The 26,671-nt window shown below is 43.8% G+C and overlaps 1 protein-coding gene across 5 annotated transcripts in view; it reads left to right on the forward strand.

Moving 5' to 3' along the window:
* Positions 1 to 26,671, forward strand: part of ddr2a (discoidin domain receptor tyrosine kinase 2a) — a 53,728-nt gene that overhangs the window by 18,710 nt on the left and 8,347 nt on the right. For all 5 annotated transcript variants that reach the window (XM_084065603.1, XM_084065601.1, XM_084065605.1 and 2 more), the window contains exons 2-7: positions 2,282 to 2,395; positions 12,603 to 12,705; positions 14,677 to 14,908; positions 15,754 to 15,901; positions 16,424 to 16,526; positions 25,953 to 26,133. In XM_084065603.1, coding sequence (XP_083921729.1) covers positions 2,314 to 2,395; positions 12,603 to 12,705; positions 14,677 to 14,908; positions 15,754 to 15,901; positions 16,424 to 16,526; positions 25,953 to 26,133 — 849 coding nt within the window. In that variant the 5' untranslated portion in view covers positions 2,282 to 2,313. The remainder of the gene's footprint in view (positions 1 to 2,281; positions 2,396 to 12,602; positions 12,706 to 14,676; positions 14,909 to 15,753; positions 15,902 to 16,423; positions 16,527 to 25,952; positions 26,134 to 26,671) is intronic.

Here is a 26,671-nt window from a genome sequence, read left to right on the forward strand (position 1 = left end):
AGAAATGTACCGGAAATGTATTTATTTATGTAACGTTAATAAATACCATTCCAAAATATCCTCGGGAGCTCTATAGGACCCTGCAGAATTCCTTTTTGAGCAGTACTTCCCTATAGACAAACACTGTAAAGACAACAGAGGAACTAAAAGGGGTGTCCTAAAATGAATGTTATACAGTATGACTTTAATGTTAAAATTTCATAATCAACCATCTTTCAGAGAGAAATATAACAAGAGATGTTGGTGCGGGCAGGGTTTGCACCCCAGGTGCTTTTTTAATTTGGTTGGAATTTGAATTTCTCTTCACTTATTACAGTATATTCAGGTATTTCTGAGAGAATGTTGTCATTTAGTTTTATTTATTTTATTACAGGCACAAGGATGTTTGACGGAAAACCAGGTTTTCCTACCTTCTACGTCTGTTATAAATGTTTCACTTGTTCCATGATTTTAGGGTCTACTCACGCACATCATAAATGAACCATGGGCTTGTAGATTTATGATGTTGATGTGCTCCGTTTCTCTCTCTGCTGCTCGACCAAGTGGTCAGTTGGGGGCGGCATGGTGGCCAGCTGAGGTCATGTCTGTGACTCTCTGACTCTCTCTCTCTCTCTCTCTCTCTTTCTCTCTCCTTCCTCTCTCTCTCTCTCTCTCTCTCTCTCTCTCTCTCTCTCTCTCTCTCTCTCTCTCTCTCTCTCTCTCTCTCTCTCCCCCCCACACTTTCTTATACTATGTCATTCCATTTGTCCTTTCCTCCCACTTTATTACTTTTGTTGTGTCAATTATTTATTCATTTCAAACTTTTTACTAGCAATCTTCTTATTCTTGTGTGAATTATTTGTCATTAATTGCTCTATTCATTTGTTCCATACTAATCATGTTTAGACTGCTAACAGTTCTTCGTTGTACACAGTCAAATTCCAGTGTTAATTTAACTCCATTTCGTTCCATTTGTACAGGAGTTAAATTAACAATAAGTATTTTACTTTGCCATTGCCAGGGAGAGTACAGCCATGGCTGTACTCTCACTTCAATTATAATTTAACAGAGTGGTAAAGCATTAAGGTGGCAGTTATTCTGTCTTTTATTGAGTGAATTAAAATTGTGATTCTAATAAAAACTCACATTTTCCCCCTTATGGATCTGTGTAATTGTCTGGCTTCCTCGATTACAGAAGAGCAAGTATTCTCTTAGTAGTTCACTGAATCAAAACGTTTTCGTCATACTCTATAACCTCTGTGGGGAAAATGAATGAACTAATATAAGCTTTTAAACCATTAAGACCGGGAACGCATCTGTGTCATTTAAAAAAAAAAAAAATAGATATACAAGCTCATGTCGTGGCACTGAGTGCCGTGCCATGAGCTTGTAGATCTGCTATTTTTTTAAATCGTGAAAATTTGTGCAAATCTTTTAATGTATATTTTTTAAAGCGAACATTTGTAACTTGCTTCTGGGGATTCTACAAATGTCTTCTAAATCTTTATTTTTTTTAAACATGTTATATAATCAGTGGTTCTCAAACTTTTTTCATGTAATTTAGCCGTGGACCCCCATCTACCATATCTTAAAAAATGTTTGCTTTAGACAATATATATTGAAAGATTTGCACACATGTTCACGATTTTTCAAAAATAGCAGGTATACAAGCTCATAGCCACTCGGTGCCGCGCTATGAGCTTGTATATCTGCTATTTTTGAATAGTCAAAGAAATCTATAAAATGACACACAGATGCGTTCTCAGATGCACTACCACTGAGTGCTGGAGTGCTTTTGAGCGATTCACTTAAGCACCAGGTTCTTCAGTGGAGCTGCTCAATGCCTTGCTACCCACATGTTGGGAAGCAAGGCATTGCTTTAAACGGGACATCCAGGGGAGCCTGGGGGCTTTGACATTTGGTGTACAGACAATATGCCCCTGTCGAGTGTGAGGCTCGAATTCTCTCCTCTCCTGTCTCTCTACAGTAAATCTGGGAACCCATTCAGATTCTGCTGTCTTGAGAGATTACTCTACAGTGACCTACTTGAAATAAAGCATAAAATTCCCAAAATAGATCTTAAAAAGATGCATCCATGTTCACTTAGTCAACTTTCAATGGTGTTAATTTAACAGTGACAGTGTTTTGGATACATTGTTACCAGTCTTAAATGAACACTCCTTCTCCTCCTAATTAGAAAAACAACAACAGCAAAAACTAAAAGCATTAATTTACAGTGTATCATCTGCAGCCATTTAAACATGGACACATGGCTAACCGACTTGTTTTGTATGTTTTGCAGGTAGGAAGCCTGTCTCCGTACATGTGTTTGGGATGAAGCGCCTTTGGGACGTATTCTTTCCCCTGCTCATACTCCTCTACCTGTTAGGAGCCGCCACATCGCAAGTTAATCCAGGTCAGTACTGTCAACAAGATTTATATTTTATTTAGTGTCTTACAGTACAACACTGATTTACACAGTGTTGTACGACACTGTCGTGCACCAAAACTAGCAGATCTAAAATCTTGTGAGCTTTTAGATCGGTTATTTTTGACAAATAACTGTGAAACATAACAGCGAATGATTGCCTAGCAGTATTAGTACTTGACGGATATAATGTAGATTTGAATATCTTGCTAGCTGGAAGCTTCCTCGCTCGACTCTAGGCTTGTTTCACGTAGGCCAAATTGTTGTGTTTTTGTAAAATGACTTCATTGAGTTTGGGTAAAAAGTGTTCCGCATGGCTTCCCACTCCCAGACTGGACCTTCCATGTTGCCATCCAGACTCTCAATACAGATTTTGGATTAATGCTACTTTGTGGGAGTGCTGTGGTCCTCTCTCCCTGGCGTTGGCTCTTTGATCGCAGCATGCGTGGCTTTCTCCAGCTCTCTCTCTCTCTCTCCACTGCATGGGTGTTTTTTTTTTTTTAAGGAAAGTGTGATGTCAATCTGAAAGGACCATTTATGTTTTACAAGGAAACACAGAGGCAACATTTGGTGGGCAGTGGCAGCGTCGCCGGAGAACCAAGGGGTAGTTTTGATTGTTGTAAAAAAAGAGTAAGGAAATAGAAAGCGCTGCTCTGACTACGGCTCATAATTTGAGTTGAAGATGCTGTATCATATTGTATAGGCCCCTTTATTGCAGGCAGATTTGTCTCCAAGACAGATTGGGGGCTTTATCCGATGTGAGGTTTCGCTGAATTCAGTCTCACCATCTGTAATAGTATTATATCGTATAAAAGAAAACTTTCATTACGAGAAATTTTGAAATTGAACGAAAAAGCAGGCACGCAGCAGGCATATGGCTATAGGCATAGGAATGCCAGAGTTTGTCCTTTCTACAGCTGTGGTGTGGTAGCTTTCTGCTCTGAGATGGGGATAATTGTGCTGAGGGCAAACTATGAACATGGCAGTACATTTCTCACAAAGCCATCTGGCACTGAGCGAAAGCAAACAAGGAGTATGTTCAATTTCATTTGGGCCTTGCGTTTCTGTGGCTTTGTCATGGTGGGGAAACAACAGTTGTTTTTTTCGACACTGCCCACGCATTCAAAGTTTTAACATCCTCACCATGTTTGCAGTGACTGAGCTACATGCACACACACACACACACACACACACACACACACACACACACACACACACACACACACACACACACACACACACACACACACACACACACAGGCACACACACACACGGGCACACAAACACTGTATATAGACCCACAAACACACACATTATACAAACTACATTCACAAGGGTGACCCACACAAACATAGCACTTCCTGTCATTCGTTCATACTGTGTAAAATCTCTGCTGTGCTGTCACAATGTAAGAGAGAGGGCAGAGTTCAATATAGTTTAGGGAAAGGGAGAGATAAAAAGGAATTATAGAGGGATATTTCTTGTTAGAAGGAGGTAAATATAATTGTGGGTGTGTTTATGTTGTGGTTGATTTAAAGCCTAGGCCTGTGTCGTCATATCTATTGATAGCTACCTCTCTGGTCTATTTAATCAGATGTTGCTGCAACATACAGTGCAGTACTGTGCTGCAGAAAACAATATCGGATATGTTTTGTTATAAGAGAAACTTCTTCATCTCAACGAGACTTTATGCATGTGGTGTTTGGGTATTAGACGATGATGGGAGTTTCTTTCTTTTCTTTCTTTCTTTCTTTCTTTCTTTCGTGTGTGTGTGTGTGTGTGTGTGTGTGTGTGTGTGTGTGTGTGTGTGTGTGTGTGTGTGTGTGTGTGTGTGTGTGTGTGTGTGTGTGTGTGTGTGTGTGTGTGTGTGTGTGTGTGTGTGTGTGTGTGTGTGTGTGTGTGTGTGTGTGTGTGTGTGCGCACGAGCGTGCGTGCGTATGCTGTGGATCCAGCTATCCCACTGGAGTCTGTGGCTAATGCATACCAGACATTCTGACAGCAGGAAAGTCCATTGAAATGGGCTCTGTCTTTCTCCACCATTTGTGTGTGCTTGTGTGTGTGTGTGTGTGTGTGTGTGTGTGTGTGTGTGTGTGTGTGTGTGTGTGTGTGTGTGTGCGCGTGCGTGTCTGAGCTCTTCCCAATTCTTTTGACCACTCATAAGTCACGGAACGGACTGTTTGTGCATCTGATCCAATGGCCAAAGTTCAACAAGTTTACCGTGCAAGAGAAACGTTTTGCATTTAAAATATGACCCGAGGGGATTTCTTTGTACAAAAGCCACCAGCGATTATGTGAAATCGAATTCCAGGGGGGCCACAAAGCACTTAAATCTTGACCTGTCCTAAAATACGAGAGCACGCTATATCTATCTATAATTCTGTCTAAATGCTCTGGTTCTGCCGGATTGAAAGGCGAGTCATTTTTCCACAGGCGGGAAATATTCATGGCTGAATTTAGGAGAGACTAAATGTCGGGCGATGCCAACTTTCCCCTGTTTAAAATTCCCAAGCAATGGAGTTATACCATCCCTGTCTTTCCCATTTTACTCCTGAGTGGGTGTACTTCCTTCAGTGTACACAGTAAAATGTGTTAATTTAAAGTCGTACTGTGTAACCTTTTCAATTAAACAAACGTTTTATATATATATAATCTTTCACTGGTATATTTTTCACAATAACCAGTCCACATAAATGTGTTTTTTGACAGCTTCTCTATAAACTATTTTTAGTCGCAAGTGTGTGCCCAGACACTCATCAAAATGACACAGGCATCGGAAATGTACCAGGAATTTATTATTTATGTATTTTAAAGTTTTTATCTTGTCTCTGTATTGAATGTAGGCCTGCTGTCTGTAACGTTGCTAATTGTTGCTGCTCTTTGAACCTAATTGTTGCTGCTCTTTGAACCTAGTCTCTGTGGAGCAGGGGTTCTCAACCTTTTCAGGCCGCGACCCCCAAAATAATGATATTATTTCCCGCGACCCCCCGCGCGCACGCGTGCGGTCCCGTTCGCGCGCGCGAGCGGTCCCGTTCGCGCGCGCGAGCGGTCCCGTTCGCGCGCGCGAAGGTTATTTATTTATAATAGGTTATTTGATAATTGTTTATTATCAAAACATTTTTGCAAAAAGTGGGTAAATTGAGTAAATTAACTGATAAAACATGAATTAATGATAACATAAAAAAATATTTTGTTAAAAAAAAAAAAAAAACTTTTTTTTTTTTTTTTTTTTAAATTCACCCAAAAAATCTGGCGACCCCCCCAAATTATTTGGCGACCCCCCTGGGGGTCGCGACCCCCAGGTTGAGAACCACTGCTGTGGAGAATGAGACCTCAGGTCTCAATGGGATTACCTGTATAAAGATTAAATAAAAAAATATAATAAATCTTTGAAAATGTATTTGTTGCTTTACAAAATAACCTTGATGCTAGGACGCATGCAGCATTCATTTTGGAACAGTGCATGATTTTGTTTCAAACTGAATTCTGGGAATCGCAGTTCTAACTACCAGAGGTCCCCCCCCAAAAAATACTAAAATGGATGTTACACAGTAAGACTTTAACTCAGAGGGCCCAATTTAGATGATCTATGGCTCCGGGCACAGAACGCAGGGCGCAAATTGCATCTGGGACGTTTCCCCTCCAATGTTGCTTGTTAAATGGCACGTTATCTTGGTGCGAAGTGGGGCGTACAGCGCACAGGGGCTGTATTCAGACTCTGGATTAGTCATGGATGTGTTTTGGGCATAACATAAATTAGACTTCATCATAGAGAACTGTTATTTAAATAACGGATTTAGCAAGTTGGAGGAGATGCAACCACTTTTCTGCTGAGGAAAATTTCATTTGATCTTCTATGGGAGCAACATTAATAATGTGATATAATGATGTCAGGAAACTGCTCACCGAAACATCACATGGAAAGGAGAGGTGAACCAAACGCAGTTGGCGTGCTGCTGTGGTCAGAATCACTGCAGACAGAATCACCCTAGCCTAATGTCTCCTCAAAGACATTTGTGATAACTTGACATATCAAATTAATAATCACATGCTCAGTCCCAGTTAGGCTACTTTTTAAAATGCATATTAAACATTACAGTGACACAGAGGAGTGCGTTCCGTATGTATGACGAGAGGTATTTGAACACATTCCATCAGCAATAAAGTGTAGGCAGGCTACTTACTGAAATAAATGAATATCTTTTTCTCTCCCTCTCTGTTGCTCCTCACTGTTCGTCTTATAGCAGTAGCAACTTTTTGTTTTATTTCTTATTAATAGGATGAATAAAGAATCAAGCGTATGCCATATATACTCTGATGCAGCCTGACAGTGTTCGATTGCTGAGCCCGACGGACGCCTGTGTGTCACTCCCCGACTCTCCCTCCATTTCCTGTCAATATACACTGTTCTATCGAAATAAAGGCAGAAAAGCCTCTCCCCCCAACAAAAACAAAAAATTAAATCAAGTGCTTGACAAATGTATCTGCTATTTGAGCACAAAAACGATCTATGTTTTGTGTAGTAGGCTACCATTTGAAGTCCACCGACCAACTTCTAATTCGGCACACAGCAGACGACCCAGGGAGTTGAGTGCACAGCGTCCAGTCGGTCGGATAGGCGGTTGTCCAGAAAAGGCTCTGGCCATGGCCCAAATGAGCCAATTCATTGCCATGGCCCACACCTGTCGAATTCCATTTCTAAGACCAACACGCCCATTGGCACTAGATGGGCGCAAAAATAATTTGGCATCTAAATTATATAACATGCTGGCCGTAAAAATTACAACTGCGAAAATAGCAATTACTAGACCATACCCGGTCGGCGCAGCGCATCCGTGGGGGGATATGCGCACATGATCTGGCAACCCGGGAGGCAGTTCGTCCCATAGCTGGGCAGCCCCGTAACCATGGCGACAGTGTTTGACACAAAAACGCTAATAAGAAGCTGAGATTTGATGACATTGAAAAACGGGCTTCACAGTTGCGTTCAGATGGTAATGGTCAATGGCTGTGTGCAAAATCAGAGCAATTGGTCCAGCCAGTGAGGAGAACCCGGTATCTTCACTCACGTACTCACCACTACTACAGAGGTTACTAGAATTATAGTAGGATATCTATCTTTCACACTGCGGAAGATGGGGCCCTGAGAGTTACAAATTGATAAACATTGAGGATTTTACTGCCAGTCATGGCTATGGAGGATGAAAGTATATAGATTGTACTGTTCTGTGTAAATTAGAAATCCTCAATTAATTTATGAAAACCTGCTTCGCAGAGAAGCTTGTGAGTGGTCCATCTGTATATTGGCTGTATAGTGTGTGAGTGGTTTGCACAGCGGCCAGAGGAATGCCAAACCTCCACTAAAAGCCCTGTCCGGTATGTAAGCAGCAGATTACAGACTTGATGGTATCTATATATATGTGTGTGTGTGTGTGTGTGTGTGTGTGTGTGTGTGTGTGTGTGTGTGTGTGTGTGTGTGTGTGTGTGTGTGTGTGTGTGTGTGTGTGTGTGTGTGTGTGTGTGTGTGTGTGTGCGTGCGTGCGTGCGTGCGTGCGTGCGTGCGTGCGTGCGTGCGTGCGTGCGTGCGTGCGTGCGAGCGAGCGAGCGAGCGAGCGAGCGCGCGCATGTGTGCGTGCGTGCGCGCATGTGTGTGAGAGCGTGTTTGGAGCCAGAGGTTAGACAGCAAACAGTACAGAACAAGTCCGCCTTTCACTGGCCAGGGTGCGGTAAGCATCAAGAGGTGAGAGAGAGTGGGTTTGGTCCAGGTCCCTCTTCATCCCTCTCTCTCTCTCTCTCTCTCTCTCTCTCTCTCTCTCTCTCTCTCAATCACACAAACCTGGTATTTTTCTGCCTTTTCTACTGTGATATTTTTAGATGCTGTTGCCTGATATTCAGTGCTTGTGTGTGTGTGTGTGTGTGTGTGTGTGTGTGTGTGTGTGTGTGTGTGTGTGAATGAACACACTCAGCCGCCCTCAGAGCTCACCCCAGGGGTCACCTCTGAGTGGGTCGGCTAGATAAATAAACACAGCAGAAGCCAACATTTGGAAGAAGTGGTCATGCATCCGGCACAGCACTGAAACTCTGAAATTCAGCCTCCTCTCTCCCTCTCTCTTCCTCAACCTCTCTCTCTCTCTTCTCTCTCCCTCTCTGTGTTCATCTCTGTTTATATCCCCCCCTCTCTCTCTAGGATGCGGTTGAGGATCTTGATAATGACTCCTATTTTCATCAATTATGTCCCAGGCAATTACTCAGTGTTTTCCAAACTAGTGGTATTGCATTGTACAGTATGCGGTCAGTGTCACTGTGTCGACCTGGCTCGGGCTTGTGGAAAAATTACACGAGTTATGTTTCTGCGCATACACCACGTGACGAACACATAAGAGCCCTATTATTATTTCTTCTGAGTTTATTGTGGTTTCCACATGACAATGGACATCTCGGCATGAGACTGTGGAGACAATTGGAGTGAGGAATACGATACTTTACATGTGTACGTCTATGTAAATGAGCCCTCGTGTGCTACTCTCACAAGCTAGCAAAGACACGCCAACCAGTCCAAACAATGTAACCTCCACAGCGGGATGCAGTGGAGCAGTGTGAAACTAAAGCCAAAAGCTTTTTATACTCAGACGAAAATAGCCGATCTACAAGTTCACAAAGTGTCATGGTGCGATGCCTCGTGAATTTGTATATCTTCTATTTTCTGTGTGCGACACTGCCGCGCAGCGAAGAATAGATCAAGCTGAATCCATCCATGGACACATTTGCATAACTTGAGTTATCAAGTTAGATATATTTTTCTTCCACCGCCCCTCCATTTCATTTCCATGTCTTTTTCGAATGATGATGTTTTTCAGAATCTTACCCAGAACCTCTCCAACTACATATGTTTTGGATGTTCTTGACAGGTGTTGTGAATATGGTCACTGTTGTAATAGCAGATACAATATCCGACTCCCTTGTTTGTCTCGTGGAAAAATAACAAAAACAAACAAGGAGCCAATGGAAAATTATCAATAGAAACAAACAATCCCAAACACATGATCACATTTGATTACAATTACGTTGCTATAACGATACTAGTAACAGATTGAAAATCGGAGACGTGTGACCTTGTTTCAGTTGACGACGTGGTCTGCTGGGTGACAAGCAAGAGAGGGGAGGAGGGGAGCAATGAAAAGGAGGCTACGAACATTAGAAAGTGTGTACGTACGTGTGTGTGTGTGTGTGTGTATGTATGTGTGTGTGCGTGCGTGCGTGGGTATGCATATGTGTGAGTGTGTGTTTGGGGAGGTTAGGATGAAGAATGGTAGAAATGGGGATGAATAATTAGAGAGCGAGAGGGCTGGGGACAGCAGGGCTGAGCAGAATGAGGTTGACAGAGGGACGACGGAAGATTAAGGGGAGAACGAGGTCTCTCTGACATCTGGAAGAGGTTTTTTTGTTTGCGAGCGTTTCAAGCTGTCACCGTGTCACTGCCAAGACGAGGCCTGCCTGCGTGGGTGCTTACGTCTACAGCCGGCTTTTTGCGAGCACGTACGAGCGGTGTATCAACTTGTCAGTGCCAGCGCGGAGCCTTCTGAAGTCTCCCCGTCTTGACTTTTTAAGCAAATATTTTGAGGAGATCAAGAAAAAAAAGGGGGAAGAGAATAAGGCACAAGAAGGACAGAGAAAAAGAAAAAGCAAAGCGACAGAACGAGGCCTTGGATGTGGAGGTTTTGCTGTTGCTGGCAGCTTCTCAAAGGCTCTCAGTCAGACGAGGGGCCAACAGTCTCCCAATAACTTCCGCCTCCACTCCCACTGACCGCCATGACCCGAGGCTATCTCACACACACACACACACACACACACACACACACACACACACACACACACACACACACACACACACACACACACACACACACATATACACACACATACACGCGCACGTATACACACAGTGCCAGTTTGTGCCACACCACACACTACACTTTTTTATCATGCACACGCACAAAACAGGGTGAAATCCAGTTTCTCTATGGGCCTTTCATCCATAAACAACCTGCTTAGCAGCCATATCCTGCTAGGAGCAGATATCAGTGTTGGACCCGAAACACTGGAACAACCCAACCCAGCAGAGATAATATTGATGGAAAGAATCGGCTTCTATTTCTGCACCCATGAATCAGGAAATTCATTTGGAGGCTCATAAAAACTTAATAGACACCATGTCTCCTGTGTCACGCGCAGTTAGCCACCCGAACCCACTGAGCCTCTGCGAAACACCGAGCGATGAAAAGAGTTCAAACGCAAACCAGTTAACTTTAATCGCCTCTCATCACCGAAGGGGAGAAGGGTGCGGGGAGAGTGGTTGGTAGGTTGGTTGAGACCACACAGGAGAACGAGGGAGGAGGGGAGGAAGAGAGAGAGAGAGAGAGAGAGAGAGAGGGAGTAGTGGATGAGGGGGTGGATGGGCATGCAGGAAACAGAGGGCATATTGGTTCTATCAACCACATGGTGGGGGCGTGATGGGCTCTAACCTGTGGGTCCTGCCACACACGCATGCACACGTGCGCGCGCGCACACACACACACACACACACACACACACACACACACACACACACACACACACACACACACACACACACACACACACACACACACACACACACACACACACACACACACACACTCAACTACAGTACATCTGTTGGGATACCAGTACTGTTTGGACTGGCAGAGAAATTGAACCAATGCAGCTACATATTTCAATACAGCAACCACACTCTCGAGTACCAGGAGAGTGTGTGTGTGTGTGTGTGTGTGTGTGTGTGTGTGTGTGTGTGTGTGTGTGTGTACATGCATGACGGTAACTGCCGTGGCCACCCTATTCGTCAAAACCATCCATCATGTTGAGTAATCAGGTCTCTTGGCAGAGGTGGGAATCAAATAGCTCTGTCTTAAGCCTATAGTTTATGCTTCATACAGCCATACGTCGTTGGTGAAAATAACAGATTTTCAAGTCAAAACTAAAACTAAAACAAGGTTTACGAATGTCTGAGAATGTCTGATGGGTGTCTGAATATGGTTTCAAGTTCCTGCTGCTAGCAAGCACTTTGGTTGGTTTAAGCAGGGAGAGTAGATCTTTATATTCATGATAGAGACAAGTGCAGCTCTTTGGCAGTGATGGAAGAAGTACTCAAATTATTCACTTAAGTAAAAGTATTAGAATTAGTAGTAGTATTGTAGAAGTCTGTTACAAGTACAAGTTTGGTATTCAACATGTACTTGAAGATGCAGAAAATCCTGTTTCTCTCACACACACACTGAACCCCTAATTGCTCCCGATGAGCAGGTTGGTGCCTTGCATGGTTTCCTCTGCCATCGGTGTATGAATGTGTGTGTGAATGGGTGAATGTAATGCACAATCTATGTAAAGCGCTTTGGATAAATGCACCATTTACCATTTACAAGTTTTAAACTAAAAGTTTAAAAGTGTATTTTCAAATTATAGGTCTGAAGTGGTTTTGTAATAATAATCAAAATCTACAAAATAACTAGTAACTAATGTTTTCAAATAATTATAGTGGACTAAAAGTACAATATTTGACTTTTACATGTAGTGGAGTACAAGTAAATACTCCAGTAAAGTAAAAATATGTCAAAAATATAGTAAAGTACTTGAGTACATGTACTTAGTTACTTTACATCACTGCTTATTGGTGATAATCCAGGTAAGTGTGGTGTGTATGTCTGTATGACCTCTGATTGAACTCCATTACAATCTGAATGTAATTATGTAAGTTATATTTAAAACCTTTTTCCACTTGACTATATTTTCTATGAGGAGCTTTCTTATCTTTCAAGACAATTATCAAAGCTTTTATTTCATCCTAACTCATCATTATGTGCTATATATACATTGTTCTCTTTTCAATCAGTTTTCAGTTTTTGTAATACCTGCAATTTCACCAACACTATACTAAAAATCGCACTTTCTACACTCTGTAATTATCAACAGGAATACGAAGGTTTACTCTTTTACAATGTCCTTGTGTCTTTTGGTGTTATTGGTGGTGTGACTATATATTTATGTTATGTTGCCACATTTTTAATCTACCACTGTGAAGCCAAACGCAAATGCACACTGTATGTGGGCAATCAAGTTTTTGTCCTATTCTGCTCTATTCAAACTGTACCCATGCTGTTTCAGGTGTGTGTAGGTATCCTCTGGGCATGTCTGGTGGACAGATACAGGATGAAGACATCTCTGCCTCCAGTCAGTGGTCTGAGTCTACTGCAGCTAGATATGGCAGGTAGGCCACACGCACGCACGCACGCACGCACGCACGCACGCACGCACGCACGCACGCACGCACTGAGCGATGCCCATACACACATGCACACATGCAAACACCTAAATGCTCATACTGTACAATGTGCATGAGCTGTCACATGCACACATGCCGCACGGTATATCGTCTCTGTCGGGTGGAAACCTCACATGTCCAAAACTGTTACTTTTCAGGATTCAAATTCAAAAGTTTCAAAAGTAGCAGATCGGCAAGGTCGAAACGTTTTGCTTTGCGCCTCGTTTCGAGCTACTTTTGATACTTTTGTGTGACGCTGTAGTATGATCAAGTAGGGAGGACATTTACGGGGGAAAAAACACAAAAAGTTATAATATGGAGAGATAAGAGGTTTCTGCCCGACAGCAACGATATTTACCCCCTTCATAATGATAGTGTGTGGGTGGGTTTGTTTCTGTAAGGTGGCTGTTTATTTGCAGTAAACCACAAACTAGGGTATCGGTTCCACTCAGAACCACATTATGAAGGAGGCCAGGGTGTGCACGACTGCACGTGTCGACCGTCTACTCTGTACCTGTGTATGTGTGTGTGCGTGCACACGCATGTTGTCGTGCCTGTGGGTATGTGTGCATGAGTGTGTGCGTGCCTGGGTGTGTTTGTGTACGCGTGCCTGTGTGTGTGTGTGTGTGTGTGTGTGTGTGTGTGTGTGTGTGTGTGTGTGTGTGTATGTGTGTGTGTGTGTGTGTGTGTGTGTGTGTGTGTGTGAGTGCGTGCACATGCATGTGTGCATGCGTGTTGTAAAATGTGGGTGGCCTTGACTAAGTATCAAGGATAATGATGTAATACTTTCTCTCTGGTCGACAATGGCTGTGTTTTCAGTCTTGCCGCGCTCCCAGCAGCCCTCAGCCAGCCCCCAGCCAGCCCCCTAACCCCGAAATGAACAGTTTCAAATGAATTTACGACGTAGGCCTTCACCGAGCTGTTTTTATAACTGCATGAACTGAAATCGACCACCGCACTCACTTTCACTTTCCTCTCACCTTTCTCTCCCCATCCTGTCCTAATTTTGCTCTCACTTTACTCCTTTCCTACTGCAATTATAATATGTGCTATAAATCCACTCACCATTATTTGGTCTGCAAATGGTCTTTCACCACTTGAACCCATCATCCATTTTGTGTGTGTGTGGGGGGGGGGGCAACATTCCAGATCTACAAGATCACAACATGTTGAGCGATGTGAGCTTGTAGATTAGCTTTTTTTTTTGTGTAGTGGCTCTTTCCAAGTGGCTTTACAATGTATGCGTTACATTCACCCAACAGCAGAGGCAGCCATGCAAGGCACCAAGCTGCTAGCAGTTAGAGGTTGAATCCATTAAGACCGGGAACGCATCTGTGTCATTTTAAGATTTCTTTGGCTATTCAAAAATAGCAGATATACAAGCTCATAGTGTGGCAATCTTTGAATATATATATATATATACATTTTTAACTCAAATCTTTGCTTCCGCGGGTCCCTGGAACAAAATATTTTGAGATGCTGGTCTGCGGACAAATACATATCATTTTGGGGGTCCTTAACATGAAAAACGTTTGAGAACCACTGATATTATGGCAACATAAGTTTTTTCAAAAAAACTGATTAGAAGACATTTGTAGAATCCCCAGAAGCAAAGATTTCAGTTTAAAAATGCTTTAAAAAAACATATATATTCAAATATTTGCACACATTTTCAAGATTTTTCCAAAAAAATAGCAGATTTTGTAATAGCTGCTATTTTTAATGGGTTAACGTCTAATTGTTTCGCATCGTGTCACGCACCTAAAGTAGCATCTACAAGCTCACAATGCCTCACACTGTGAGCTTGTATGTAGATCCACAACATACATATAAATCTAAGTATACATAAGGGATAACTAACTCTCTCTCTCTCTCTCTCTCTCTCTCTCTCTCTCTCTCTCCCTCTCTCTCTCCTAGGTTGGAGTTTGAGGAGGGGGATGGTGCGTGGTGTCCTGAGATAACGGTGGAGCCGGACAGTCTAAAGGAGTTCCTCCAGATTGACCTGCGTTCTCTTCACTTCATCACCCTGGTGGGCACCCAGGGGCGCCATGCCGGCGGCATCGGCAACGAGTTTGCCCAGATGTACAAGATCAAGTACAGCCGTGACGGCAGCCGATGGATCTCTTGGAGGAACAGGCAGGGCAAACAGGTGAGTCTATTAATATCCCAAATAAGTCATTAATAAATGAATACATTGATCATAATCACTGCATCAACCAATTCAATAATCAACATACCGTTGCTGTCGGGCAGAAACCTCCTATATCCATATTCTAACTGTAAATGAATGCCCTACTTGATCATACTAACTACAGCGTCACACAAAAGCATCAAAAGTAGCAGAAAACTCGAAACGCCGCGCAAAGCGATGTGTTTTGAGCTTGTAGATCTACTACTTTTGCTATTTTTGAATTTGTATCCTGAAAAGTAACAGTTTCGGACATTTGCACATTTCGGACGGTTTCCACCCGACAGAGACGATATATTTTTCATCCAGCAATTTAATAATCAATACATTTATTACTTTGACTGATTAAGGAATCATTACATTACAAATACCATAACTACAGAATTAGATCTTTGTTACACAGGAAATAACCCATGATCTCTGGCCAAATAGCTAATGGTCAATGTCAGGAAGATTCTAAGGGACCGGCAGTCGGCCTGATCGACGGTGCTATATAAACATTTTGTGTGTGTGTGTGTTTTTGACCTTTATAACAGATTACTGATAAAGACACTGTTTATACAAGCTCAGCGTCTCCTCTTCTTATCATTTCTTTATAAGTGGTTGTAGAGTTTTAGCTGGCACGCGGCCGTGGTCACACAACAAGATAATAGTGATGGTACATTGAACAGGGAGGAGATAGATGAGTTATTTTCCTTTATCTGCGGCCAATATAGATGGAGTCTATGATTTTGTGATTGATATTGAAGCATAATCTAACTTCAGTCCGGGTTCTGAAGGTCAAGGTGTTTGTCCTCTTCTCGCAGGTAATCGAGGGGAACCGGAACGCCTACGCCATTGTCCTAAAGGACCTGGAGCCTCCCATTATAGCCCGTTTTGTCCGGTTCATGCCAGTGACGGATCACTCCATGAACGTCTGCATGCGGGTGGAGCTCTATGGGTGTGAATGGCTGGGTAAGAGAAGCCAGGGGTGAAATGTGAGCTAGGGTGAATTTAGAGGTGAAACATACTCAAGGTTTTGAGGGCTGAAGAGAGAGGAAGTTGCAGAATCCTGAGAGTTAAGTTGTCTGTAAGAATGTAAAAATGTACCTATATTGTATGCAGATCTAGATACAAATCCAAGTATAAATAAGGGATAGCGCTTTCTCTCTTTCTCTCTTTCTCTCTTTCTCTCTTTCTCTCTTTCTCTCTTTCTCTCTCTCTCACGCACGTGCCACACCCATGCGTGCGCACACACACGCACACGCACACACGCACGCACGCACGCACGCACGCACGCACACACGCACACATTAATCACATGCTCTCTGCGTGTCCATGAACTATAGCTTGAATACTTGGTATTCTAATCTAAATAATCAGTGTTGAAATGATAAAACTTACTAACCCACCCCACCCCCTGTTTCCTTCACTGTTCTGTTGTTCTAGTTCTGTGTTTGATTGTTGTTTCCCCTTCAATCACTGTGTTTGTCTCAGATGGGCTGGTGTCCTACAACGCTCCCGTAGGAGAACAGATGAACCTGCCCAGTTATCCTGTCTACCTCAACGACTCTGTGTACGATGGAGCTGTCATTCACAGGTATCTGTGTGTGTGTGTGTGTGTGTGTGTGTGTGTGTGTGTGTGTGTGTGTGTGTGTGTGTGTGTGTGTGTGTGTGTGTGTGTGTGTGTGTGTGTGTGTGTGTACTTGTATTGTGAAGGCCAAATCTCCCCACAAGTATAGTAGAATTCGAGATCTATGGTTGGAGTTATGCCTGATATATACCACACCGGTGTCATACACCGAAGATAGCTGATCTACAAGCTCACAATGCGTCGCTGTAGAATGGGCTCTTCAGCTTTAGGGTTACGGTTAAAAAAAAGGTTAAACAAAATCACTGTCCTAAAATGTTGATGACCTCATAAGGATAGTAATACAAGTGTGTGTGTGTGTGTGTGTGTGTGTGTGTGTGTGTGTGTGTGTGTGTGTGTGTGTGTGTGTGTGTGTGTGTGTGTGTGTGTGTGTGTGTGTGTGTGTGTGTGTGTGTGTGTGTGTGTGTGTGTGCGTGCGTGCGTGCGTGCGTGCGTGCGTGCGTGCGTGCGTGCGTGCGCTTGTGTGCGTCATTGTCTCATCATTGTCTTATCATTGTCTTATTTCCTTCTTCATTTTTCACCACCACCCAACGCAACCTTCCTTCCCCACCCCTCTCAACACCCCCCCTCCCCTCCTCCTCCAAACCTTGGAGCCTGGACCTCCACAGTGCCATTGTTGTTGCCTGGTCAGTCACCATGGTGATGGCAGGAGACAGACAGTTGTGTGTGGGTCATGGCGGTTGGTGTAACACTCTGAATTGATTTGAGTATAAAGGAGAATTGATTTGAGTATACAGGGGAATAAGCTGTTCACTAATGGAGAGGTCGTACCCTCCTTCCGACAGTAGGGGGCGCCTAGCTGCAGGGAACTACACTGATACAGTGACATCTAACCCGGAAGTGAATTCCTAGTGATGCTGGTTAGAGGTCATTGTGATTCTGTGCAGCAGAGTGAACCTGTACCCCTTTTCTTCTGTTTTTCAGGTAAAGTGTGATTAGTTCAGCAAGAGAGAAATGTGGAATAAGTTAATAATGGGAAAGAGTAGTCTGTTGATCTGTTTCACTTAAGAGTCCTGTCTAAAGGCAACATGATTGTTGAGAAATGATCAGACTATGTCTGTATTGAAATTGTACTAGTAGACAACTGAGGTAATATACTAATGAGGTACTGATATGAATGAAAAGAAATAAGACATGATTGGTATGTTGAAAAGTGAAATGTGAAAAGGTTAAATTGGGGAAATACTCAGTTTGAGTATTCAGAAAAGAGAGATGTTAAAATGCCTTTGTTGTTATTTTAGTGGGTAAGATTTTGATTTACAATTGTATTCAGAACGTCATTAAGGATATTTGGGAAAACTGTACTGTGGTTAATTGTTCTTTAATATAGTTATGACTTTAGTCAATGTTGATATTGTTATCTGGAAAAAAGGTAAAGTGTCTGGTGACCATTTAAACTGTTTACACTGACATCTAACCCGGAAGTAAATTCCTAGTGATGCTGGTTAGAGGTCATTGTGATTCTGTGCAGCAGAGTGAACCTGTACCCCTTTTCTTCTGTTTTTCAGAAATAAATATAAAAATAATTAAATATGATACAGTGGCTGGTTTATTCCACGTCAGACCTGTAACATATTTTGGTGCCGAAACCCGGGATTCCAGACATCAACTTCAGTAACGAAGTTAACAAGAGGACCAAGATTGTTCGTCTATTACCCTGTCCCATAAAATGGAGCTTGAGGAGCTACAGGAACAGGCCAGTGCTGCATTGGCGAAGCTTCAGAAAGAAGAACTGGTCCAGGTCGGCTTGTGGGCAAAATGCAAGGGACTGGATGCAGCGAAGCAAAGCAGACGGGGCCTTGTTAAGCTGATTGAGGCTACCATTGATGATGTGGCAGAGACGGAGGACGCAGAGGCGGCTCAAGCGTTTATGAAAAACTTGCTAAGCACAATAGGAGGCCTCAAGGGCAGTGGGGGAGAACATGAAGAGCTGCTGGAGCTGAGAAAAAGATATGTCAACTTAGAGATGGAGCAACAGAATGCCAGAGCCCAGATGGTGCAACAGATAAAGTCACTCAGTCAGAGGCTGGGCCAGCCTTCGAGCCTGGCAGGCAATAGCACCCCTCAAAGTGAGACCGGACTCGCCCCAGAAGTGACTATAAAGAAGGAGTTTAGGATTTGGGGTCAGATTGGAGAGGAGGGCCAGAAGGAGAGGTTGAGCTACACCAATCTGCTTCACCAGATTAACGGGGGTCTAAAGAAACGCTATAAAGACTCAGAAGTCATCGAAGCAGTAATCCGAGCCATAAGCCCTGGCCTATCATTGCGGAGCATGCTGGAGTCTAAGAGCGACCTCACAATCCCAAAGTTAAAGACTGTGTTGAAGGGCCATTTCAAAGTGGAAAGCCCCTCTGACCTATATCATCAGCTGATCAACCTCCTGCAAGAACCGAAAGAGACAGCCCAAAGTTTCCTCTTCAGAGCCATTGAACTCAAAGACCGTCTCCTTGCCTCCACAGATGAAGAAGGGGAAGAACAGTATGGAGCAGAACTGATCCAAAAGAAATTTCTCAGGTCAGTGTACACTGGACTGCAAAGTGAGTCACTGAAATTTGATATGAAGAATGTGCTTGAGTACACCACATCAACAGATGAAGAATTGATTGAACAACTGAACCTGTCTTCACGGTTGGAGGAGGAAAGGAGACATAAGTTTAAGAAAACCGTCCACATGAGGACGGCAGCTGCCAGTGAGCTGCAAACAGACCTGAAGATCAATTCCAGTCCCATCCAATCAGGAGGGGATGGACAACAGTCAGAGTCCCCACAGCGAAGTACTGTGGCGGTGAAGGGAAAAGTTGTAACAGAGAAGCGAGGAGAGTCTGCAAACAAAGATGTGGTGCACGAGTTGAGAGCTGAGATGGCAGAGATTCGAGAGCTGCTAAAAGACTGTATGGGGCAACGTGGAACATCCCAGCCAGGGCAACTGATGAGAAGAAGGCAGACTAGGGCTTGTGAGACATGTACGACACAGGGAAGGATGGACTCATGTGAGCACTGTTTCAGGTGTGGAGAAACGGGGCACTTCTCATGGGGGTGTCGTCAGACCAGGTCGAACCAGGGAAACTGAAGAGGACTGCTGAGAAGGGGAGACCTGCAGTCCAGAACACATTCCCTATGAGAGCACAAGCTACAAAAGCAAAGCAGGAAGGGGATTTGGGCCTCGAAATACACCAAGAACAAATCGAGACTCTGAAGATAGGCTTCCTGAACCCTAAGAGTCAAGCTACATTAGTGGATGTGGTAGGAAAGAGATGCATGGTGCACTGTTGGTTTGACAACACCCCAGTAACGGCCTGGTGGGACACTGGCGCTCAAGCATGTATGGTGAATGAGCATTGGAGACAGACATTTCTCCCGCACACTCAAGTCAGACCCCTCAGTGATTTGTTGGGACCAGTGAAACTTAGTGGGTTAGCTGTAAACCAAACTCAGATACCTTTTAGTGGGTGGGTGGAAATAGAAATCAGCTTTGGCCAAACTGAAAATTCCCCTAAAGCCAGAAAAGTACCCATTCTAGTAAGCCCTGACCCCCATGTGGCTGAAGACCCCATTATTGGGTTTAATGTGATTGAGTGCATACTGAGAGAGGGGGTAACACCAGAGCTAATCACCACCCTTGGAGCAGCCTTCACCCTGGAGCCAAAAGAGGTAGAAAAATTGGCAGAAGTACTCGTCTCCTCAGGAGAAAAACATGAACATACACCAGTGAAAGTGGGAAATGTATGCATCAAAATACCACCGGGGGAACTGGCCATTGTGAAGGGCCGCACCCACGCTGGAATATTAGAAGAGGAAAAGGTGATGCTTTTTGTACCAAATGGTGGACTAGACTGGCCTGAGGGGCTAAGCAGTGGAGAGATGCTTGTCACACTACAGAGGGGAAAGTCATCACGTATCAGAATTCCAGTGATGAATGCTACAAAACACACACTGACATTAGACAGGAGGATGCAAGTGGGCCACTTAGAGCCAGTGAGCGGATTATACCCTGCCTTGCGCAGCACTTTTGTGGTCAGTGATGATAAAGAGACAGACAGAGAGAGGCCTCCACCAGCTATCAGTCGTGACAAAGAAGAGACCGGAGACGACAAGCTCCCAGAAGGAAAATGGGACCCTCCAGTTCAACTAGACCACCTGCCTGAGGAGGAGCAGGTGAAAGCACGGCAGTTGCTAAGGGAAGAATGTAAGGCATTTTCACTTCATGAGCATGACATTGGAAGTATTCCCTCATTGAAGATGCATATTACTCTCCATGATCCCACCCCTGTGAAAAGAACATACATGTCGATCCCTAAGCCTCTTCATCAGGAAGTAAAGCAGTATTTGCGTGACCTGTTGGATAGGGGGTGGATCCAAAAGTCTAGATCACCTTACTCCTCTCCAGTGGTGGTAGTTAGAAAAAAAGATGGAGGACTACGACTCTGTTGTGATTACAGAGAGTTAAACAAGAAGTCTGTTCCAGACAGACATCCAATCCCCAGAATCCAGGACTTAATTGATAGCCTGTGTGGGAGTTCCTGGTATTCAGTTTTGGACCAGGGGAAGGCTTATCACCAGGGTTTCATGGCAGAGGAGAGCCGCCCATTAACGGCATTCATCACACCCTGGGGCCTGTTTGAGTGGACCCGGATACCCTTTGGGTTAAGTTCTTCACCTGCAGAATTCCAGAGAGCCATGGAGGAATGCCTTGAGGGGCTGAGAGATGACGTCTGTCTACCCTATTTGGATGACAACCTAGTCCATAGTCGCTCCTTTGATGAACATTTGAACCACATCCGCCTGGTCTTACAGTGCTATCAGAAGTATGGCATTAAACTCACTGCCAAGAAATGTGAAATGTTCAGGAGGAGTGTTAGGTTTCTAGGCAGGATAGTATCAGAACGGGGCTACACAATGGATCCAGCAGACATTGAGCCGGTGCTGGCTTTGAAAGAAAAGAGACCTGCCACCGTGGGAGAGTTGAGAAAAGTATTAGGCTTTTTGTCATACTACCGGCCATACATAAAGAACTTTTCACGCCGTGCTAGAACCCTGTATGGTCTGTTGTGTCAACCAAGTGATGTAGGCATGAGGACCTTAGCAGCAGCTCCAAGGGAACCCCTGCGTGGAAAGCAAGGTACCAAAAAGAAACGCCACAGCCAGCTGACCAGTAGTACCCCCATATGCTGGACAGAGGAACACCAGCTGGCATTGGAGGAATTAGTTGACTGTTTGACCAATCCTCCAGTGCTGGGCTACCCAGATTTCTCCCAGCCATTTGTACTGCACTGTGACGCCTCCCAGGAGGGTTTAGGGGCCGTATTATACCAGAGACAAAACGGTAACATGGTGGTGATTGGCTATGGGTCAAGAACCTTGAGTCCAGCTGAGAAGAATTACCACCTGCACTCGGGGAAATTGGAATTCCTCGCAATGAAGTGGGCAATATGCGAGCGTTTCAAAGATTACCTGTACCATGCCACGTCATTCACAGTTTATACGGATAATAATCCGTTGACTTACGTCTTAACCTCTGCTAAACTGAATGCGACCGGCCACCGCTGGGTGGCAGAACTGGCTGACTACAATTTCAACATCAAATACCGCCCTGGCCGTGTGAACAGCGATGCGGATGGCCTTTCCCGTATGCCTCTGCAAATTGAGAAATGGGATGAGGAATACACAGAAGACACTCAAGTGAAGGCGGTGAGTGCTGCGCTGGAGGGAGTGTCAGTACAGGCGGAGACCCTCACTACGTGGATCAGCCCAGTAATCCTAGATACTTTGGGTGGTGACCCAGTCTGCCCAACATTGTCACAAATCCCTACAAAACAGCTAAAGACTGCTCAGGAAAAAGATGAAGTCATTGGTCGGGCCCTGTGGTACCTCAAAAGAGGCCAACCACCCACAAATGCTGAGAGGAGAAGAGAACACAGAGAGGTGGGCATCCTTCTGAGAGAGTGGAAGAAGCTTCACCTTGATACTAACGGAATCCTTTACCGTCAGACCTCCAGAAGACGTCAGCTGGTGCTACCTCGGGAGTTCCACCTCTGTGTCTACAAGGAGCTGCATGAGGAGATGGGGCACCTGGGAAATGAGAGGACTATGTCACTAGTAAGAGAGAGATTCTTTTGGCCCCAAATGCAGAGTGATGTGGAGCATTATGTGACTGAAGTCTGTGAGTGCCTTAAGCGCAGGAAGCCAAATAAGCCCACCCGAGCCCCACTAACAACAATCAAGACAACTTACCCTTTTGAGTTGGTATCAATTGACTTTTTGCACCTAGAGCCATCCAAACAGGGCTATGAATACATCTTAGTGATCATGGATCACTACACAAGGTTCACCCAGGCTTATGCCACAAAGAATAAATCTTCAAAAACAGTGGCTGAAAAATTGTTTGAGGACTTTGTGCTAAAATATGGATATCCGACTCGTTTTCACCATGACCAAGGACGCGAATTCAATAACAAACTGATGGCAAGATTACATGAACTGTGTGGCATCCAAAATTCCAAGACCACACCGTATCACCCCCAAGGGAATGGGCAGGTGGAACGGTTCAATCGGACTTTGCTGTCAATGTTGCGGTGCCTACCTGAAGACCAGAAAAGAGATTGGCGGAAAACCCTCCCCAAAGTCGTGCATGCCTATAATTGCACAAAACATGAGGCCACCGGGTACTCCCCCTTTTATCTACTTTTCGGGCGCTCCCCAAGGCTTCCAATTGATTTAATGTTCAACCTGAATCCAGATAACTCAGAGAACACATATGATGAGTATGTGCAAAGATGGAGAGAGCAAATGACTGAAGCCTACCAGATCGCATCCAGAGCAGTAGAAAAACATGCTGAAAGGGGGAAAAGCCATTATGACAGAAAAGTGTATGGCACAGACCTACAGCCGGGAAGCAGAGTCCTCATCAGAAACCTCAGTGAGCGGGGTGGCCCAGGTAAACTAAGATCCCATTGGGAAGACAAAATACATATTGTTGTGGGCAAGAAAAATGAAGACAGTCCGGTCTTTGAGATTCGACCGGAGGATGGAAAAGGAAGGAACAGGATAGTTCACAGAAATCTCCTTTTGCCTTGCGACTCACTCCCATTGAGTCAAGCGGTTGATGCAAAGAAAAGACAGAACCAAATAAGACACCCCCAGCAAAGAAACTCTACAGCTTATCAGGGACAAGATGATTCAGATGAGGAGTATGAAGGTGTTCTTATTCCTGTGATTTCAGCAGGGAGAGAAAACAGTTCAACGGCAGCTATGCTAAATGACAGAAATATGGACAGCAGGCCCGAAGCTAATGGGGGATTAACGGGAGCAGAAGCGGAATCCACAAGTGAGCCCGAGCAGGAGGAGGACAGCCTAACACCAGCCCAAGAATCAACAGTGTCTGACCAAGAATCTTCAGATGGGGAAGAACAGGACAGCTCCACTGATTCAGGGGACAGCCAGGATCAGAGGCTGTATCCTTCCTACAAGGAATAGGAGAGCACCGTTGACCTTGACCTATGACAGTTTGGGACAGCCATCCCTGAGTCATCGAGGTGCAGGGGTACAGAGTTTGAAAGTATCCTGCCACCAGATTGCAGCGAGTCATGGATTTTGGAGACCATGGCTGCTATAGAGACTATGAAAAACATGATGAAAAAGACTGTTGTACTGACAACTGATTCACACAGTCACTCCTCACCACAGAGACTCTAGCGTATTTGAGACTGTGAATGACTGTAAGAAAAAAAAAAAATGAGAAAACCAATGTAAAACCCAGCGTGACTGAGAAGGGTATGAAAAAAAAAAAGATTGTGATATGTTTTTTTTCTTCTCTAGTGGGGGAGGGTGTAACACTCTGAATTGATTTGAGTATAAAGGAGAATTGATTTGAGTATACAGGGGAATAAGCTGTTCACTAATGGAGAGGTCGTACCCTCCTTCCGACAGTAGGGGGCGCCTAGCTGCAGGGAACTACACTGATACAGTGACATCTAACCCGGAAGTGAATTCCTAGTGATGCTGGTTAGAGGTCATTGTGATTCTGTGCAGCAGAGTGAACCTGTACCCCTTTTCTTCTGTTTTTCAGGTAAAGTGTGATTAGTTCAGCAAGAGAGAAATGTGGAATAAGTTAATAATGGGAAAGAGTAGTCTGTTGATCTGTTTCACTTAAGAGTCCTGTCTAAAGGCAACATGATTGTTGAGAAATGATCAGACTATGTCTGTATTGAAATTGTACTAGTAGACAACTGAGGTAATATACTAATGAGGTACTGATATGAATGAAAAGAAATAAGACATGATTGGTATGTTGAAAAGTGAAATGTGAAAAGGTTAAATTGGGGAAATACTCAGTTTGAGTATTCAGAAAAGAGAGATGTTAAAATGCCTTTGTTGTTATTTTAGTGGGTAAGATTTTGATTTACAATTGTATTCAGAACGTCATTAAGGATATTTGGGAAAACTGTACTGTGGTTAATTGTTCTTTAATATAGTTATGACTTTAGTCAATGTTGATATTGTTATCTGGAAAAAAGGTAAAGTGTCTGGTGACCATTTAAACTGTTTACACTGACATCTAACCCGGAAGTAAATTCCTAGTGATGCTGGTTAGAGGTCATTGTGATTCTGTGCAGCAGAGTGAACCTGTACCCCTTTTCTTCTGTTTTTCAGAAATAAATATAAAAATAATTAAATATGATACAGTGGCTGGTTTATTCCACGTCAGACCTGTAACATTTGCGCTGCCGTGTGTGGGCGTGATTGAGTCAACCATGCTGCAATAACAAAACTTCAAAAACCTTAGGGGAAGAACTGATGAGAGTCGCTTTGTTGCGTTACATTTTTGAGTCACGGCGCTGGTGAATAATGTCCTCCATGACACAGCCGTCTGTCTCTCTCTTTAAGAAACAGTACAGAGGAAAAAAGAAAATGGCCCATGTTTTAATATCAAAGCCAAGAGAGCAGGGGTGAGGACAGGGCTGTTTCATGCTGCCACCTAGTGGTGAATGGATGTGCCACAGTTTGTATTTGGCTAACATGCTTGTGTTTAAAATACAAGTATGTGCCGGTTGTGTAGGTCAGTGGCTCTCAAAGTGGGGTCCAGGGACCCTCAGGGTTCTTTGAGGGGGTTCCAAATGGACCTGTGCATGTCTGTAACTCTGAGAGTGTGCAAATGGAACCAAATGGACCCGTAACACAACAGTTATGGGGTCTTTGAAATAAAATACAAAGTTTGAGAACCACTGGTTTAGGTGTTTAAATGATGGAACAGTGAACTAATTTAATTCTTTATCATCTTTTTTCTCCATCTCTGTCTGTCTGCCTACTTCCTCTCTCTCTCTCTCTCTCTCTCTGCCTCTTTCTTTCTGTCTCTCGTCCACTTCCTCTTTCTCCCAGCATGACAGAGGGACTGGGCCAGCTGACGGATGGGGTGTGTGGCCAGGACGATTTTGCGCTCAGTCATGTGCACGTGTGGCCAGGATATGACTATGTGGGCTGGACCAATGAGAGCTTTCCCAGCGGATATGTCGAAATCATGTTTGAATTTGACCGCATACGCAACTTCACCACCATGAAGGTGAACATATTCACCCACTTTAACTTGAACCCAACATTTTATATAAAAATAGTATTTTTTGTTTTCATTTTCTCTCTTTCACACACTCTCTTTCTCTCTCTCATTCTCTGTAGCTACGTATTAGCCTGTGTGATGTCCATGTGCACTTGCTTTAGACAATTTCTTAGTTCTAAAGAGTGATGTATATCGTCTCAGTCGGGTTCAAACCTCATATGTCCAAAAGTGTTGCTTTTCAGGATTGAAATGCAAAAGTATCAAAAGTAACAGATCTACAAGCTCCAAACGTGTCGCTTTGTGCCGCGTTTCGAGCTTGCAGATCTGCTACTTTTGATGATTTTGTGTGACACTGTAGTATGATCAAATAGTAGGGCATTAATTTACGAAAAACACACAAAAAGTTAAAATATGGAGATAAGAGTTTTCTGCCCGACAACGACGATAAGGTATCACATCCAGCAGTAGGACTATTATAGACTTTTCCATCCATTCATTCGTCCATTTCTCTCGCTCCATCTCTGGGCCCAGTGGTTACGTAAAA

The sequence above is a fragment of the Gymnoscopelus microlampas genome, assembly GCF_963454915.1.
Source record: "Gymnoscopelus microlampas genome assembly, chromosome: 9".
NCBI classification, from domain to species: domain Eukaryota; kingdom Metazoa; phylum Chordata; class Actinopteri; order Myctophiformes; family Myctophidae; genus Gymnoscopelus; species Gymnoscopelus microlampas.